Genomic DNA, 19,569 nt, shown 5'->3' on the forward strand with positions numbered 1-19,569 from the left:
CAAACAGCACACAGTTACAAAGAAGAAGAAATGAGTAACAGAAAGATAAACAATGCAAAAAATAAAATAGATTTAAATAATCAGAAGATAAACTACAGAAAGTAACAATACTTCTTTTTTAAACGATGTTGTATAAGATTTTTACTTTTTATTTGATTTATATCAAACAGCAATACAATGCACAGTTACAAAGAAGAGGAAACGAGTTACAGAAAGATAAACAATGCAAAAAAATAAAATAGAATGAAATAATCAGAAGAGAAAGTACAGAAAGTAACAATACTTATTTTTTAAACGATGTTGTATAAGATTTTTTTTAATTATTTATATCAAACAGCACACAGTTACAAAGAAGAGGAAACGAGTTACTGAAAGATAAACAAAGCAAAAAATAAAATAGAATTAAATAATCAGAAGAGAAAGCACAGAAAGTAACAATACTTATTTTTCAAACGATGTTGTCTAATATTTTTTATTTATTTATATCAAACAGCACACAGTTACAAAGAAGAAGAAATGAATTACAGAAAGATAAACAATGCAAAAAATAAAATAGAATGAAATAATCAGAAGAGAAAGTACAGAAACTAACAATACTTCTTTTTTAAACGATGTTGTATAAGATTTTTTATTTATTCATATCAAACAGCAATACAATGCACAGTTACAAAGAAGAAGAAACGAGTTACAGAAAGATAAACAATGCAAAAAAATAAAATAGAATGAAATAATCAGAAGAGAAAGTACAGAAAGTTACAATACTTCTTTTTTAAACGATGTTGTATAAGATTATTATTATTTATATATTTATATCAAACAGCAATACAATGCACAGTTACAAAAAAGTAGAAACGAGTTACAGAAAGATAAACAATGCAAAAAAAAAAAAAATAGAATTAAATAATATTTAAAAAATAAAATAGAAGAATAACTAAATGGAAAAAGAATGAAACAAAAACAAACAAATAAATAAATAATAAAATAAACAGACGCTGTGTTGTATGTCTTCACAGCTTTTTTGTTTTGCAGACAGGAGAGAGTTGAGATATTCTGTTCAAACTCTGAATTACACAAAAATAAATTTGTTTTTTTACTTGAAAACTTACATTCGTGTATGTGGTATTTTGGCAAAAAGAAAATTAGATTTATAAGAAAATATGCATCATCATCCTTCTTTTTGTGATCAAAACAGCCAAATATGACATCCTTTATAATGCAAAGTTAAACCAGTGAAAATATTTGTGTTAACAAACGAGGCAATGTCCTTCCAGAGTTTGTTGTATCAGATTATTGTCGGATTCAAAGTCTGATGTTTCTACGTGTTCGAACGGTTGCCTGGTTACAGCAGAACGAGAAGTCCCGCCCGGAAGAATACTTTACATTTCAGGGCCAAAAAACAACAACAACAAAAACTTTACATTTCAGGGAATCCTGTTAGATAGATCGACGATTAATGCTACTGTATTTGTTTTAGATGTATCATTTAAAATACTAGTGTTAAAGCAATGCCATTTGTAGTTGTGAATAAATTGGAATAATCATTCTCAAGCAAGCGAGACTTGCAACTCTCGCGATATCTGAGCGTTTCAAGCTTCTTATGACCCAGATTACATGGCTACAGAGGTTAGCATGATAACGCTAGCGAGAAATTACTGATAAGTGATGTACAGACTTGCTCTGTGCTTTATCGACTATATGTGCATCTTATGCTGAAGTGAATTATACGCATGCATTGTTCGCTGTCCCATAATAGAGTCGGCTATGACAGAAGGATGTCTGTTTTAACCAGAAAACCAAGTTAGCGTTAGCATTCAAGTCGCTGGCAAGGCTCGGGTACATTCACGTTAGCAACGGTGGCAGGTAGCTTAGCAACGGTGGCAGGTAGCTTAGCAACTACAGACGCTTGTTTTGTTCACCGTTACACCTACCAGAGCATGACAACACCTGAGACGCCTTATCTGCAGGGTATGGCTCAAAGTTTTGGTTTGATCTTTCATATTGTTTCTCTCTGTGTGTTAGTTTGACGCTGGTGTGATATAATGAGCTTTAATGAGTTACTCTCACTAACTCACAACATCTTGTTCGTTCAGGGATCGACAGAGCAGAGAACATCCACCATGAGGCTGAAAACATCGCTGCTACAAGAACCCAAACATATCCTTTTTCAATTATTATTATTTATCAATAGCTATTTAGCCTTATACCTGTTTATGTAGGCTACACTTTAAACACATGTTATGTACCGCAACGTCAAAAACTTTGCCATTGTTATTACCATTATTATTCTTAGCTGTACTAGAAGTAGTAATACTTAGTTAGTTCTGGATAGTAGTAATACAGACTGCTGCCTTCATACATTTGCACCTTAATTACTCTGAGAAATGCAGGATCTTATTCTCTTCGTTCACAATATCAATTGTTGCTTTCTGTCCCTTATGCTCGTAAAGAGTTGGGTAAAAAAGCATGTGTTTACTCTGCACCTTATGCATTAAGTATGCTACAGAAAAACTGGAAACTAACTGACTTAATTTCTTTGAGCACTTTTAAATCCAAACTGAGAGTTATTGAGGCCAATACCACAATATGCACTTGTTTCCCACAACGCGTTTAAGGTCTGTGTCTTATGTAAATATGTAACTGTGTTTTGTGTTTGCTGCCTCTTTGCCAGAAAAAGAGGTTCTTAATCTCAATGGGATATTTCCTGGTTAAATAAAGGTTAAATTAAAAAAAAAAAAAAAAGTTGTAGTAATTGTTTGCCTCTTATTGTTTGGCTCAACCTGTTTCAAACCTAGAACCTGTTTTTTAGGTTTTTTTAGAAGATCCTATTTGTTTCAGAAGCTACCATTGATTGATTGATATCATAACACTAACATAATTTACCACAATAAAAAAAAAAAAGATAATATGTAAAAAAAAAATCTAAATCATCATACAATTACATACAGACAAAGTAATGCATGCAAAAAAGAATTAAGCAAAAAGAAACAGGAATATTAATTCATTTAGAATACATATTCAAAAAGGAGTGGGAAGAAGTACAACTTATTTGATGTGACAATATGATCAATTAAAACACAAACCCTAACAACACACCTAGATAGTTTTCCTTAACAGCAGACCACATAAGGAACTTGTGAGTTGTGTTGGCTGGACCACAGCAGATGAGCTGTACTCGTGCAGTGAGGACCACCAGATCCTCAAGTGGAACCTGCTGACCAGTGAGACCAGTCTGGTTGTTAAATTGCCAGAGGACATATACCCCATTGACCTACACTGGTTCCCAAAGTCTGTTGGTGGCAAGAAACAGAACCAGACTGAGATCTTTGTCCTCACCAGCACTGATGGCAAGTCCCTTTATTCTCTAAAATCTGTCCAGCGCAAAACAGGTTTTCTTTTCTGGCTTATCTCATCAAATCTATATATCAGTTTTGTTTCACAAGTTCATTCAGCCAACAGCCACCTGACAAGGATTAGTCATTGTTTAGCATTATACTTATACAAGGAAATACAATTAGACAATATAATGTTGATGTAGAATAGTAATTTTTAAATACTAACTGAACTAACTAAACATAATAGAGTTTTAAGTAGCATCACATCTTTCTTTTTCCTCTGCGTGTCAATGTACAGTGACAGTGTCTTGCTTGATCAGTAGAAGAATTAGTCAATAAGTCGGGAGTTTTTCATTTTAAAAAGGAGATAAGCATAATCATTTTCACATTTTCACTTCAGGAAGAGAACTGTAGTGTGGCAGTAAAAAGTGAGTTCATATCTGCTTGAGATTTCAGTGCAAATCACTGAAGGTGGAGTTTTGTTTTGCATCTGTATATTTTAATACTAAACTAGTCAGGCCTGTGTGATGAGCATCATATGGCCTCTTGTGTCTTTTCTCCAGCCTATATTAGATATAAACACACATAATATGGATGTACTGTTATGGCAGGCGATGTGTGGTCACAACACTAATGGCAGTGTAGGGTTGCATAAACACACCCACAAACTGAAGCAGCAATTTTCTCTGGCAGTCTAGCGAGTAGTGAAGACTCTGTTATGATTCAGTTTTGCAACTTTCTTCTGCTTTTTGCCTCGTTACAGTTAAAGTGATATCAGTGTTGATATCGTCTAATCAGTTTTTGTTTTTCAGTGAAAACAAAACATGACAATCACACAATTTGATTCTTTGTAACTTTGGGTGTGAACTTATTTTAAAATCTGGATTATGTACAGGATACTCAAGATTTTTTAAAAGAGATCTGTATGATATAGTTAAAAACAAGCAGCTAGGGTTTTATTGGGTGAGAGGACTCTGTATTAAAGTTGTGGCTTTTACTAATATATTAATCTTATTTGATTAGTCAGCCTCCTTTTCCTGATAGTGCACATGCAGTTTGAACCTTTTCCTTTGTAAGAAATAGGTTTGTAATCATTTGTTGCGACATTTTCCGTCTCTGCTTTAAAAACAACATATTCTAATTTCATAATATAATATTGTAATCATCATATCACTAACTATACTTGCATCATGCATGCATCGTTTGCCATTCTACCCAAAAGAATATTGTGTGGAATGGAAGCAGACTTTCCCCAAAGCGACCCAAATGAAGCATGAAGGATATAGCTGTTTGGAACAACAGTGCGTCAGTCTCTTTCACTTTTACGCTGCAGAACTACAATGTGCTGTCAAAGTAGATTTCACACAGATGTATCTTCAGAAATTTCTCAAACAAACATAGCAAACGGTTGATATGTTGTCAATACAAGTTATAATAAAAGCCATCTGCCAGATAACAAACAACAAACAAAAGCATTGCACACACAATGTTTGGGTGCACACATCAGGACTGTTGAAGTGAGTGTGTATACATTTAAATAGAAGCTATATTTTTTTCAAAAGTTTTTTTATTTGAAAAAGTTTTTGGTACAGCCGTACATGCTTCTGCTCACTACCTGCTGGACCAGTAACATCCACATTTGTTGGGATGTCCAAATTTAGAAATGGGAGAGAGCTGCAGCATGCTGATTTGCAGTTTTAGGCCACCAGAAATTACATAGAACATTCAGAATTTTTTAATACGCCTGCCACAAAGTATATGTTAGGCTAGCGTCTTCAATAACTGTCTCCATGCCTGATCACCCTTTGTGTGTAGCAAATACAAAAATGCTCTAATTCACCCAACAGAAACCCTTTAGTTTGACTCATCCACTTTATGCTGTAAGTTTGTTTTTTAGCTTGGAGGAAAAATGTATCTTTCTCGCTAATCGTGTTTTAGGGGATTGATGGTTATTGTAGTTTTATTCACTGTGCGGGACTATAAAGTTGTTGTTTTTTACTTGGTGGATATTTCATGCAGCAACAGGAGCCGAAGAAGTGTAACCAGCAGTAGTGTTTACTGAAATATAGACACTCAGATCAGATCTAGATTGAGGGATTGCCGTACAATAAACCTATTTTTGTTTATTACAGGGAAGTTCCACCTGACCTCCAAGATAGGGCGCATTGAGAAGAGTGTTGAAGCACACAAGGGAGCTGTTCTGGCTGGAAGATGGAATTATGATGGGACTGCTCTTATTACAGGTAAACATGACAGAGACATTTTAATTGCCATTTAACAAATACTTAGTCAATCAGCCTGCAATGAATTGTGATTGAAATGATCCTTTCGTGAATTTATTTTATATCCGTTTCATGTGTTTATCTAATCACTTAGCTGGAGAAGATGGGCAGATCAAGATCTGGTCTAAAAGTGGGATGCTCCGCTCAACACTAGCCAGCCAAGGTAAGGCAGAAGATCCTTGCTGTACTTCACTGACTTTAAGCCACATATGTATCTAGTACTTTTGTGAAGCTGTTATCCATAATTATATATGGTCACCCAACCATTTTTTGAAAATGATCACTCACCCAAAAATAAATCAACAGAGCAGAGCACATGGATTTGTTATACATTTTTATACATCATCTGAACGCTGCTGAGAGTCAGAACAGGTCTAAGTTTTAGAGCGATACTGTTTAAAGCAGGTCGCATCCATAACAGCTGCCAGCCAGCAGCAGAAGCCATGTGAAGCCAGTCTGACCAACCAGCTGCAGGCATTTAGTAAACACAACACTTCATACCGACACCAATTACACCCTCGCTGTCTCTCTCTATCTCACACACACACACACACACATCGTACTGATTGCTGCTGGACGTGGTGGCTCAAAGAGGGCCTCTTGTGACAGAGAAAAAAAGAGCAAGAAGCAGAAACCTGATAAAGAGGCACAGGCACACAGAACCATGTTTCATTCATGTGTATTAGGGAGCCTTCACCTTCTGCTTTGACACACAAATTCACAAGTTCACCTCCTCATCTGGCTCCTGTTTGACACCAGACTCAGAATAATCTCCCCTGCAGACCAGCCTTGCAGGTTGGCTCTTACATGTGGTCCCAGATGGAAAATAAATAGCCTTACATGTTCTTTGATTTTAGTCTTCAGACTTTCATTTTACATGTTATACTGATATTATGCTTTCATTATTAATGTGTAGCCTCACATGTACGCGCTGAGCGATCCGCAAGATTTCTTTTTGTGTTGAAGCCTTTTTACTCCAGCCAGGTAATTTAAAATGACAATCAAGGAGGAAATGTTTTTTTCTCTCCTTGGCGGTGCCATTGTGTGAACATGTGTTCGGTGTGTGTATGTGCTGAGCCTATTAGAATGAAATTGTGCACAGTACAACCAAAAGTAGATTTCTATGTTTTTTTTTATTAAAAGCGTCATAAAGTTTCAAAGCTTTATTGGAGTGGAGTTTTATTAAAAGCCATAAAAAAAGACTCCTAATGATATATTTCTTTATCCAGCATTCACATTACAGATGGCTTACTTATTAATTGATTCATTGTGCTTTTTGACTTATTAAATGTTTCTTCTCAGTGGTGGGACAGAAAAAAGATGGATGAAAATTGGCTTCTGGGGAAATGGATGCCACATTCTGCTGAATGACGGGTGCTGTGGAAAACCTGGCAGTCGAGCAGCATTCAGCTCCAGTATTTAGGAACATTTTCCTGAGCTGGTTGTTTGGAGAATGAGCTGCTGGGCGGTGGGCTGCAACAGACCTTCAGATTTGTAGAAACACCTGGATATAGTAGCATTGCCACAGATTCACACCATCCTACACATGGCACTCAGATAACTGCAGGTGTTGCTTTGCTTCTGGGTCTACAGCTTCACACACACACACACACACTCATGCGACAAGAGCAGGCTGTTTTTCTTGGGTACTATGACCCATTTTCAGAGAGAGAGCAAGCTGTAGGAAGAGGTTGGAAGTGAGTGAGCGAGAGGGAGGAGAGAGGAACTCGCCTCAATCCCTCTCATCGCCTTTGTCAGATTTAGATCATGTGACCAGTTGGCATTTGTGAGAAACCACATGCACCTGGAGTGGGGTTAAATGTCAGGCCCTCTCCTCTCCACACGCGCAAAGCCACAACCCAACTCACACATACACACACACATTTTCCCTCACACTTTTGTGCTTATACTGTAGAGGTGAGACAGGTTTTCTCAGCTGGTGTGCCTGCTAGCTAAGTGCTGTTCCATAGGCTGACTGAGGTGAGATCTCTGAGGGAAGATGAGACCTTCTGACAGGAGGAATTAGCATTAGCAGGGTGAATCCTACAGCTGTTGTTCAAAACAGCTCCTCGTCTGTCAAAGAGAGTTTGACAGTTTAGCCATTAAATGTGGAAACCCCAAATGCATCACTTTTATCTTTACACTAATACAACATCTTATCTTCTGTTTACCTCTGTGTCTTCCAGGGTCCCCTGTATATTCTGTGGCCTGGGGTCCAGACTCAGACCGGATCCTCTACACATCAGGGAGACAGCTGCTCATCAAGCCCTTGCAACCCAGTGCCAAAGTTATACAGGTACACTAACTTTTACTTGTTCTTGTGTTGTTTAGGAAGTGAAGAGAGCAGTTTCAGGGCAGTTTTTAGCTCCTGTCACACATTACTCACTGTGGCCTCTTTTTTCACTGCAGTAGAGTCCTGCACCTCTATGGAGGCAGCACAATCATGGCTAGAAGTTGGGGAACTGGAGTAGAATTCCCCAGAAAAGATACTAATATTATAAAGAAAAACAGGTCCTCTCCTTTATGCTCTGTGTAAACAGCTTGTAGGTCAGGCAGATTGAATCATGAATCTCTGCTCCCCTGTTTAAACAAACTATTTAATGTGTAATCTTTATTTCAGTGAAATGTTAAATGGGACGTGAACTAAAGTGATTTTGATAAAGTATCACCATGTTAAGCTTTGATGCTTTTACTGACAGTAGTGTTCATCACATATGATCAGTTTAAGAAACAGACAATAATGCCTAATCAAATGAACTGTTATTATATAGTCACATGGGGCAAACAATAAAAACAATCCTAATAAAGAGAATAAACAGGTAAACAGAGCTCCCAATGGATCAGTCATTGACTACAAACAAATTACTGTGAAATAAGTGAAGACAAATCTGATAATAATTTAAAATATCACTTATAACTTTGACTAGTATGGACACACCAAGTCCTATAATAATGTATTACAGTAACTCTACAGTTTGTGGATTCTGTAGCTACATTCATGATTTGCTTTGCCACCTTTAGCAGATTGGGTGTTTCCATTCTGTTTGTTGAAAAAGTTGTGGTGATTTTTAATCTTGTGTGTGGATTTTTCTTATGATTGGATCTGCCCACTGACCTGACACCACTGGGCCCTTTGCCTGTCTTCAGGTCTTTGTAAATTGAACCTGGGGGTTCATTGATTTACATTACTATATAAAGGCTTAATAAAGTAATAAAAATGGAGTGGATCTATATGTCTTTGAGTGCTTCTACATTAAGAGGGTGCAACACTGAGGACATTGCACACCACTGAGTATTTTTCTTGTTCATGTATACATTTGTTTATTATTCTTCTTGAAGCAGAATACCACCGGGGACTTTAGGGAAACATTGGAGGGTTTAATGTGCGCCTTCTCAACCATTTGCTCTCCCTCAACTATTACCACACATGCAGACACAAGCACACACATCAGATCCAGCTGATCCTCTGCAGGCTCAATCTGAATGGGTTAACCTGCATAAGCCAACCAGGTTTAAACATGGCTTGGCTGTCTGATATGATGGGGCTTTGACAAACAACCCCCCAAAAGATCTTCTTTGATTTCTGCAACCCCTTACACACACATATACACACAACGCACACACTGTAAAAAATAATCTGTTTAATTTACGGAAAAATACCGGCAGCTGTGGTTGCCAGAACTTCACCGTAAAAATTACAGTGAGTGGGTTTTCTATTCCAAATTTAAATGTAAATATCAGCAAAAACTGTAATTTAATCTTCAATCCTGTTATTTTTAGGGTAATTGTGTCATTCATTCACACATCATGGTATTTCTCCATACATTTCGCATGAAAATGTTATATTTTACAGCAAAACTGTGTGTTTCTTCCAGTTTATGACAGAAAAAAGTAAAAGTTTTGTGCCATTCTTTGATTTACGGTAATTAAAAGTGTCTAATACGGTGATATACAATTTTTCATTTTATGCCCTGTTTCTGATGTATTTGACAGTGTATTACTGTTATTTCTACAACCCTTTTTTACAGTGCATGTATGTGTTTATGTGTGTTTCCCTTGGGTGCATGGAGAGAGCAAGTGGGGTACAACAAATATAAAACAGAGTGTCAGCTTGTAGTGAGAGCAGGAACACAGAGAGATAACACTAGTGACAGGCTTTCTGCTGTTTGTTCCAGTATAACACATGATGTAAAGAGTGAACTGTCAGTTAGGCCAACATGAAACATTTCATAAATATGTTTCTATGTGCAGGGACAATAATAAATGCCACTCTCTCTGGAACATATCCTGCCCATCTTTATGTTTTCTCTCATTTTATTTATCCAGAAAAAGGATTTATTGAAGATCTCTCCCACTTCTCTTCAACAAAAAGGAAAAGTTATGTATAGATAGCATCATTATGTTGTGTTGATCTCTCTTTTTGTCCCTCTGTGTCTCCAGTGGAAGGCTCATGATGGGATTATCCTGAAGGTAGACTGGAATTCAGTTAACGACCTGATACTGTCAGGTGGAGAAGACTGTAAATATAAGGTGGGCGCTGTTGGAGTATACGTTTAGACACCTTGTGGGTGTGATGAATTGTTTTTTTCAAACCATGTCCTCCCTCAACAGGTCTGGGACAGCTTTGGTCGTCTGCTGTACTCGTCGTCGTCTCATGACTACCCGGTCAGCTCTGTGTCCTGGGCTCCGGACGGAGAGCTGTTCGCCGTGGGCTCCTTCAACACGCTGCGGCTCTGTGACAAGACCGGAGTAAGAAAAGCCCCTTTTGCTCTCCAACAACACCTTATTTCAGACTTGTTGTCTCCCTGCATGACTCTTCCAATAGAATATAAGGGCGTTATATTATATCACTGCAATGGGATATCAGCAATCAGCAGCTTTAGAAACTGTTGCTGATAAAAAATATATACACTACTGGTCAAAAGTTTTAGAACACACCAACTTTTCCAGAATTTAATTGAATATGATGCAGTTTAATGTCTCAGCGTACTCTAAAATTAATGCACATTTGCAACATTTAAAATTCTTTATTGAGCATGATAGTGTTTTGAAAGTAAATGATTCAAAATTACATTTTATGTTGGACTAAAGGACTAAAAAAAGACACAAAATGACCAAAAAAAGACACAAAATGACAAAAAAAGACACCAAAAGACACAAAATGACCAAAAAAGACACAAAATGACTTACAAAGACATGAAAAGAATTCAAAAATGGACAAAATAGCCCAAGACTCCATAGAGTTAAGTTGTTAACCCATTTCTTGTTCCCTGAAAAAGGCCTACTTGTATAATTCTGAAATGTACATTATTTTTCAGTTTTGGTTAAGCTTACCTTTTTTTATTTACCTCTGGCAGTTCACCACTTACCTTTGGACCCTTTCAAGCTGTTCATTTGACTTGAACTGCTTGAATTTCAATAAAAAACTGGAAAAATTGGGGTGTTCTAAAACTTTGGACCGGTAGTGTATATATTAGAGAGGTGAAAGTTACTGCGAAACACAACTCTTGCAGAAAGGAAAAAAAGTACAAATACCAAGAGCAGAAACTGAAAGATGATGCAACAGCTCAGTACTTTGACATAAAGTGAACTTGGCTATATAATAGAACTGTTGAAATATTATTTTTCAGGATTTTAAACATGTTGCAACTTCCAATTCACTTGATTGTTTGTTGATTCATGGATAATAAAACTTTTAGTGCAAGCAGGACACGTAAGTCGTGTGCCACGTCATCTGATAATACAGGTTATAACAGGTTTTTCAGTGTTTTTATGACCAATATGTAATGCAGATATCATGGTTGGAGTGGCTCGCCTGGTGTTGCTGCCTGCACACGTGTCTGCAGACATTTTTTCTTCTTCGGCCTTGAGAGCGCCATTATTAGCCAATGCTGATTATCTCTAAATGGCATAAATTATCAGTTTATTTCACCAATATTGCTTGGCACGTCCTGCCAGACAGTCCCTTCACTACCAGGACACTCTCAAGTGCTTTTGCATTAACAATGCAATTATTTGTCCTCAGTCCCACCTTTACCTCATGATTGAGGACGGTCTAAATGGTGATGGCAATCATTTGCTGTTGTGTGAAAAGGTAATGGATGTTTCCATTCGACCAAAAGTCTTTGATTTGAGGGTAAACACTCTACATATTAGGTTATGTTTCCTTTTTTTAAAAATTGGTATGTGCCTCATAAGCCCATAAACTTATATAAATAAAGTTCTGCTTTTCGGTTGACAAAATTATGCAGATGCAGGTTTCACGGGTCATTATAGATAATAGAACTTTTTACTAGATGGTCGAATAGCTTTGGAATCACATATTTGTTTATTTTCATCTACTAGGTGTCCCCATCAGAATCAGAATCATATACCAGTCTTGACGATAATTATGATATTAAAAAAATGATATAATATTATGTTAATGATCATTTATTGTAAATAATCCTGCCCCTGTTTAGCAGTTCTTCTGATTGCCTTTTCACTTTTTGTGCAGCTGGTTACAGACCAGCCACTCATATCTTCAGTGTTATTTATTTGCCCAAAAAGAGACAAAATGCTCAATAAACAAAGTTAAAGTGGATTTTAACCGAAAACATTGTTTTATTATATGTATCGTGATGTTCCCGTGATTTCTTTTGGCCTCGATAATTGTGTAATTTATCATTTGTCGTCCATTCCCCTGAAACACAGTATCTGTGGTCCATTGTTAGCTTTAGCAGTGCAGTGTGTTTTTTTATTGTGTAGGTCTCTGCAGGCCTTATGCTTTTTATACATTGTTCATCTCTGTAAAGCACATTATGCTGCGTGCCACATGTTCCTGTTACCTGGTGCTGATGGTAACTGGAGTTGTAATGAGGGGGGAAATGAGAGAATGATGAATGGTAATTGTTGTTTTATTATTGCTGAGCGTTTGGCCAGGAACAGGATTTCTAGTTCCCCGCTCTGCCCTCATGGGACGTTCAGGGCTTCTTTGAGTTGACGTGGAGATGTCAGTGTGTTGCCGTGTCAGACCTGTTGTAATGAAAACAAACAGCCGGGGTTGGGTTTGTGTGTGCTGATCACCAGGCATTTCATGCTCCATTTTGATTTAATTAGGATCAAATGGCTTTTTTTTCTGGAGCACTAAAACAAATGGGCTGGAGAGAGGTCTGAGCCAAGACATATGTCTTCTCCAGAGGGGTAAGGTGTGTGTTGTGGAGTGGTTACATTAATATAATGTGTGTGTGTGAGTATGAACATCTGAGGTTTAATTTCCTTCACTATTATTTTTGGTTTTCTGAAGCAGGGATCTCAGTAGTTTTTGGGAAAATGACCAGATTATGGAAATGAGCTGATGAAATGAAATGAAGCCAGCTTGTATCCATTTTCTTTGTGTAAACAAAAAAAATGGCACTATTAAAACTATAACAGGCAGTACAACTTGCTCCTCTTTTTTTTTTTTCTTTTTTTTTTAAAGACCCGATTCACCTTACGTCCTCCCGTCTTTTGTTTACGTGGTCAGTTTGTTCCATTGTTTCGTCAGTGCTCCACTTGCTTTGCTGTGGTTTGTCTTGGTTAAGGCAGTGTGATGATGATGATAATTATGATGATTATGGTTCTGCCCTGCTTTAAGTGGAGGAAGGGTATGCTTGCCTTCTCCTCCCTAAGCCCCTTAGAGACAGTGTGTGCTGTAGCATGGCGTGGGAGGCTTGCTCAAGACGAAGATGGGGGGGGGGGGGGAGAAAAAGAAAATCCCCCTCCAGAGGTCACTCCATCTGAACGTACACTCCTCTCCAGCATCAAGTTAGAGAAAGTTGAATTTGCATATGTATGCACACTTTGTCACTGTGCTATAATTACTGTAATCTCATTGTGCATGTTAGTTTACATACAAACACAAAAGCCATTACCCAATTACAGGGGCTCTACCTGAGCTGCTGCTGTGGTGTGTTTGCGGTGCAGCAAGGGTTAAGCAGTGCGAAGAGTCTTTTCAGTTACTAGCGTGACTAATGGGAAGGAGTTTCATTTTGTATCTGCTACAATGAAACCTTGCACTTTAACGTATTGCTGCTGGCTCAGCAGGATCAGTCCCGCGCATTTAACCCCTTCACCTCCCGTCCAGCTCGGCTCTCCGCTCGCCCTAAACTCTCAACTCTCTCTTACTCTTTTTCCTTTTTCTGCTCCACGTTTTCTCCCTCCACGCACCACAGGGCAGATGTAGTTTGTTACCCCCCTCATTATCACCACAGAGGGAGGGGGAGCGCACACACACACACACACACACACACACACAAGGACACACAGACACACAAAGTTTACATCGAGGCAAAAGAACTGGGAAAGATTAGTCTTGTAGTTCCAGCAAGCAACACGTGGACTGAACACAAAGTTTGTTCTGTTTGGTTTTTCCATAGAGCATCAACATTTAGTTATTATTGAATACATGATTAAATTATTAATACATACTTAATTATTTTCGTTGCAATTTTGTTGAGTTTAGAGCTCTTGTGTGTGGAGTACATTTTCTCTTCACGGGACCTTTAACGGGACACAAAGAGCTTCACTGTCCCTTTTACAAGATTTAGGAGAGACAATAAGTCAGTGTCTGTCTGTGTGCCTGCCATAGTATATGCATGTGCCCACATGCCTGTGTGTGTCTGTGTGTGTGCGTGTGTGTGTGTAACCATTGCCGTGCAAATGTGCCTGCGAGACAGCAGTCTATTTACGAGGCGCTGCAGCTGGTGTCTAGCGTCTGGACCCTGTCACGATCCCTGACACTGTCACTGGCTAACAAGTAGGACTCATTGTGCCAGGCCAGCACCCTCTCGCCTCTCCCACTCCGCCTCCCCCTTCTCTTTTTCTGTCTCCACTGTACACTCATGCTCACATGCATAAATGTAATAGTTGCTTGCTTTTGCTTTTCTAATTCCTGCACAATGCTTTTTTTTTTTTTTTTGCTTTTTTATTTATGTAACTTAAGCTCAGCTCTTTCAGAAACTTTAATCACCAATGACGAGTCTAAAAGAAGTTTAAAAATGAGGAACAACAGTTGTGGCAGATCATACTGGACTCAGAATCTTGAGGCATACTCCCGGAGCAACATAAACAGCCCGTGTTTGCTTTATTTATTACTATTTTTTGTTTGTTTTATCCTCCAGACCCTCATCTCACAAAGCCAAGTCAAACTGGAAAAAAAAACCTGTGTTAAAACAGCCCTGTGTTAAAACAGCCCTGTGTTAAAACAGCCCTGTGTTAAAACAGCGCTGGATGACGTCACAGTGTGTTGTGGCAAAAATTGAGCCTGGTTCAACTTTTTTGCCAAACTGCCTCCCTGTGTTCGCCAGACCAGCTCGTTCAGATTAATAAGCAGCCTGCAGGGCTAATATGGATCCCAACATGGCCTTAAATCAAGGCCTCATTTAACTGAGCGAGTGCTACTCCTCTCTCTCCTGATCTCTGACTGAAACGTGGCTGAGCCCAGCCCTCATGTGATCCAGGTTTCTGTCACACTCCCACTGATAAGCCAGTCTACATGTCCTCTATTCCCCTCTCTGCCCCCCACCCCCCTTTCTACACTTCTATTTGTGTGTTATACCTAATTGCAGGAAACCTAGTTAGGATCAGCAGATGGTTTAGATGTTAGTCTCAGGCTGAGCTCTATTACTCACCAACACTCTTACCATGTGTAATAACTAAAATATCTTCTTTTCTAGTGGTGTATGTGCTTGCAGTTTTCCTTCCATAGTGTGATAACAGCTGTCACCCTCACACAGCTTTGGGAGATGAGTCGTCATGAATCATGAATCAAAGTTATAGCTCATAATGGCAACGTTTTCCAGAGTAGGGTTCATAAAAGTGTGAAACCACTGGTATCTTCTTGTTATATCATATTGTCAGATGGCCCTCAATCATGACAATCAGCTCCACTGTCTTTGAAAAAAAAAAAAGCTTCTTTCCTTATCTGTCTTTCCATCCCGAATGCTTTTTCATTGATTACTTTCAGCTCAGATTTAACATGAAAACATGATACATTTAAAGTTATTAGACCTTTTTTATTTATTATTAAACCTCACAACAGTTTAATAAATAGTTAAAAGAGCTCAATCTTTACTAAATGAAAATGCTGCTTACATAAATGCATCAATACAAATAATCTGATCATTTATTTAGAATATATAAACAGAACAGACAGAGACACTTTATTCATATTTATTTCTATCACTGCACTTCTATCACTTTTTCATTGATTGAACAACTTAAGTGGGAGGTTGGGCGACATATTTTTTCTTCCTGGTTGTCTATGAGATACAAGCTTTTGGTAGTAAAGTGTAAAGTATAAATCCTTCTCTATCTTTCCTCCTTTTCCTGCGAGCGCCTCCCTCCTCCTCCCTCCTCCTCCCTGTGTCAGGGTGTGTTGGACTACCTCTTCTTATCAGTGCTCCCCCTCTTGGCTCCTTTTCCCTCCTGCCTTCCCCGAGGCCCTCTTTACCTCCCTTTTTTTCCTGGGTGAGTCCGGGGGGTCCCCTCAGGGTCTTTGTGAGCCTTGCTCAGCATTGCCACTCTGGGAATGGGTCCATGTCCAGCAGGAATCACCATCGCTCCTCTCTCCCTGTTTCTTCTGCTCCCTTCCCTCTTTAACGTGCAGCTTCATTCTCTATAGGATCTTTGTCTTCCATCCTTATAGCTGCCCAACCATTATTTTCTCTCAGAGAGTCTATCGCTCTTGACTATCCGTTAGCCTGCCAGTCTTCTTGTAGTCTTTTTTTTTTAATTCTTTTCTTAGGCATAGACTCTGGTCCTCTATGACTTGCCACCTCTTAATTGCCAGACTCCAGGCTTCCCTGTCTTCTCAATGAAGTCCTCTAACAGTTTTTCCCTGCTCTCATTGGGGAGCATATACCTGAGCTGCGCTGGCAATTTGCCTGCCAACCACTGGCCGGCCAACATCTGGAAATTGCCGCTGCTGGAAGAGAATAAAACGGCCCAGAGCTCTGGTCCTGATCGTGAACCACTGTTAGTGGAGCATGAAAAGGCAAAAGAAACCACTGTAGATTTATTAGACTGCAAAGCCTTTATCTGTTTTCATCACATGAGAAGGAGACGTTGTAGCAATGTACAGTTCAGATGGAGAAAAAGGGTTGCAGCAAAAGAAGGGAAAAGGCAGTCAGAAGTAGCAGACACAGAGAGAAAGACACGTAAAGAATAGGCGACGGAAAAACAGCAGAGGAGGGTTACACAGGAGTGAAGATAAGCAAGTCCAAGAGAAATTATTGGCATGAGTCTGACAAAGAAAGAGCACGTGCACATGAGAAAAGATGGTGACTGAGCGTTTGAAAAAACACAAGTAAGTTTGAGAGTGTGAGTGTGTCAGCCAGAGAGAGAGAGAGAGAGAGAGAGAGAGAGCTAGAGCGAGGGAGCATTGTCAAACAAAGAGAGTCCTGAGTCAGCAGCAGAGCAGTTTTCTCCCCAGGCAACTGGGCAGGGCTACTCCTCTCTCTCTCTCTCTCTCTCTCTCTCTCTCTCTCTCTCTCTCTCTCTCTCTCTTTACCCCTCCCTCCCTCCCTCTCCTTACAAATCTGTGCTTTTGCATGCTATTTCTTGCTCTCTGCACTCTTCCTCTCTGCTGTCTTGCTGTCGTAAGCCTGCTCCCTCCAGTACACTGTGAACTGGTAGAAAGAGACCACAAGTTCTGAAAAGGGCAATTGGGGTCTATCTCACCCTTTTAGAGCTCTTTTTCCTCCAACGGTCTCTTATTTTCATAGGAATAACTTTACTGATGCCTTTTAACACATTTTGATGAGGTTTCCAGGCCTGTTGAAGCCTGGTTTAGAGTGTGAACAGCATATGACTGTGAGACGCAGTACTTACATGTAGAATTAATCTGTGGTCCCAGTGGGCTCGTTAGTTTCCCTTCCAGAAAGTGAGGATAATGGTTTCTCCTTTGTTTTCTGGATCCTTTGTGCGAACAGGCTTGGGTTTTCTGTGTTGCTGAACTTATTCTGGCACACTCTATGGAACAGTGTATACTAAGGTCCTTCTTGCAGATGATTGACCCCAATTTTTTTTTGGTGCAAGCTCATGCATGTGTGTATGTGAGCCGGTGCCTGTGTGCGTAAAGTGGGTTAGAGTAAAAGGCACTTGTTGACATGGTAATACTTTTACACCTCTCTAGAGTTCGGCTAAAGGCTTGCCTTGTTGGAAACCAAAAAGGAGGGGAGCATAAAAAAGAGCTGAGAAAAGAGAGCAGTTGGAGGGGTGGGGGGCGGGGTAGTGTGGAACTGTCCAATATATCCTGTAAAGTTGGCCTAGGCAGTGAGGCTTGGAGGATTGGTCTCCATAAAAGACGGTGGTTTCTCTTTCCCTCAAGCCTCTCTCTCTCTCTCTCTCTCTCTCTCTCTCTCTCTCTCTCTCTCTCTCTGCTCTCGTCCCTCTCCCTTTTTTTTTCTTTACTTCTCCACCCCTCCATCCTTCCCTCCCCCCACAGCTGGAGTAAGCGTATGACAGTGAGACAGTGCCCTGCCAGCCCCTCTGGCAGAGTCATCATTCTTAGCAGCACTAAATCACTACCTCCACTAGCTAGACAAACATGTCACACTCGCAGAGAGAAAGAAGCAGAAAGTGAGGAAAGAGGGATAAAACAGTAGAAGGAGTGAGGGTGCAAATAAAGGGCTTCGGCTATGCACACAAATAAGTGTAAGCAGAGCATGTGTGGAACTGGGGTATCACTTCAAGCTCTGCTGCCAGCCCAGAGTTCATTAAGGGCTGTTATGAGGACCAGGGCTGGGCTGGAGGCATTGACCAAGGTCCAGAAAAGGATGATTTGAAAGGGTTTAATTTTGGCTGCACTCGAGGGTTCCTCCCCCCTTTCGCTGGCTTCCACGCGGATCAGAACGGCGCGACGCTTTGACATTGACAAATTTATTGACTGGCTGCTTCATTTGGTATAATTCCTTATATATGTTCTCCTCCACGGAAAAGTAATGGGCTTGTCATCACCTTCGCACTTAGCTTAATGTGTGTTTGTATTGCTATGTGGATACCTGGGTTTTTTTTAACTCTTATGAAACCAGTATTCATGGGCCTGAGTGTGATTTTTTTTTTCTTTTACAGTAGAAGACTAGCCAAGGATGAAATATGGAATAGCTGTTATCAACAGGTATTACATGACCCCCTGAAGAACTGAGGTGTGCTTGTCAGTGTCTTACGAAATAAACTCTTTGTGTCTGTAGGGATCCCATAGAAAATGTCTCGGCTCATTGGCTAAATTGTTCAAACCCTTCAACCTGTGTGTCGGCCATTAGATCAACTAAGTGATCCAGCATATTCTCAACCTGCCATCAGGGCTGCAGTCGCTCCATTCAGTCGGAGGGTCAAAGATCCCAAAATACAGTCAGATATCCAAATTACCTGCATGTCTTTGTGTGTGCACGTTTGTGTGTGTGTGTGTGTGTGTGTGTGTGTGTGTGTGTGTGTGTGTGTGTATTTTTCAAGCGCATGTGTGCATAGTTGGTGCTAATAGAATTCTGCTGTCCAGCTCACAGCTGTGTCCTGCTGATGAGTCCCAGGAGGCCCCAGCATGTGTCTATGGTTACTATGTTGAGGCTCCAGCATGAAACCATGTGTAGATCATTACTCTCTCTCTCTCTCTCTCTCTCTCTCTCTCTCTCTCTCTCTCTCTCTCTCTCTCTCTCTCTCTCTCTCTCTCTCTCTCTCTCTCTCTCTCTCTCTCTCCCTCACTATCTTCTAGTTTGTCTTGCTCCCCCCGCTCTCCTTGCGCTGCCAAAGCTCCAACTTGTGCCACTCTACTCTCGTCCCAGGCCTCTGCCTCTGTATCTCTTTAGCCCAGCCAAGTGGGTATTTCTATACAGAGACTTGCAGAGCTCCTCTCACTGGCCTATATTTAGAAATGGTCGTATACGAAAGTTAGACGAAAGATAGTTGTTGTGTGTTATTGCAGAGTAAGGGAATGTTTA

The 19,569-nt window shown here is 39.7% G+C and overlaps 1 protein-coding gene across 1 annotated transcript in view; it reads left to right on the plus strand.

The window, feature by feature from the left end:
* Positions 1 to 1,153: 1,153 nt before the first annotated feature.
* ift80 (intraflagellar transport 80 homolog (Chlamydomonas)) overlaps positions 1,154 to 19,569 on the plus strand; it is a 45,528-nt gene continuing 27,112 nt past the window's right edge. Inside the window, exons 1-8 of the mRNA XM_059331324.1 lie at positions 1,154 to 1,965; positions 2,091 to 2,152; positions 3,121 to 3,344; positions 5,465 to 5,575; positions 5,709 to 5,777; positions 7,801 to 7,910; positions 10,055 to 10,144; positions 10,226 to 10,363. Coding sequence (XP_059187307.1) covers positions 2,118 to 2,152; positions 3,121 to 3,344; positions 5,465 to 5,575; positions 5,709 to 5,777; positions 7,801 to 7,910; positions 10,055 to 10,144; positions 10,226 to 10,363 — 777 coding nt within the window. The 5' untranslated portion in view covers positions 1,154 to 1,965; positions 2,091 to 2,117. The remainder of the gene's footprint in view (positions 1,966 to 2,090; positions 2,153 to 3,120; positions 3,345 to 5,464; positions 5,576 to 5,708; positions 5,778 to 7,800; positions 7,911 to 10,054; positions 10,145 to 10,225; positions 10,364 to 19,569) is intronic.

The sequence above is a fragment of the Centropristis striata genome, chromosome 4 (assembly GCF_030273125.1).
Source record: "Centropristis striata isolate RG_2023a ecotype Rhode Island chromosome 4, C.striata_1.0, whole genome shotgun sequence".
NCBI classification, from domain to species: Eukaryota; Metazoa; Chordata; class Actinopteri; order Perciformes; family Serranidae; genus Centropristis; species Centropristis striata.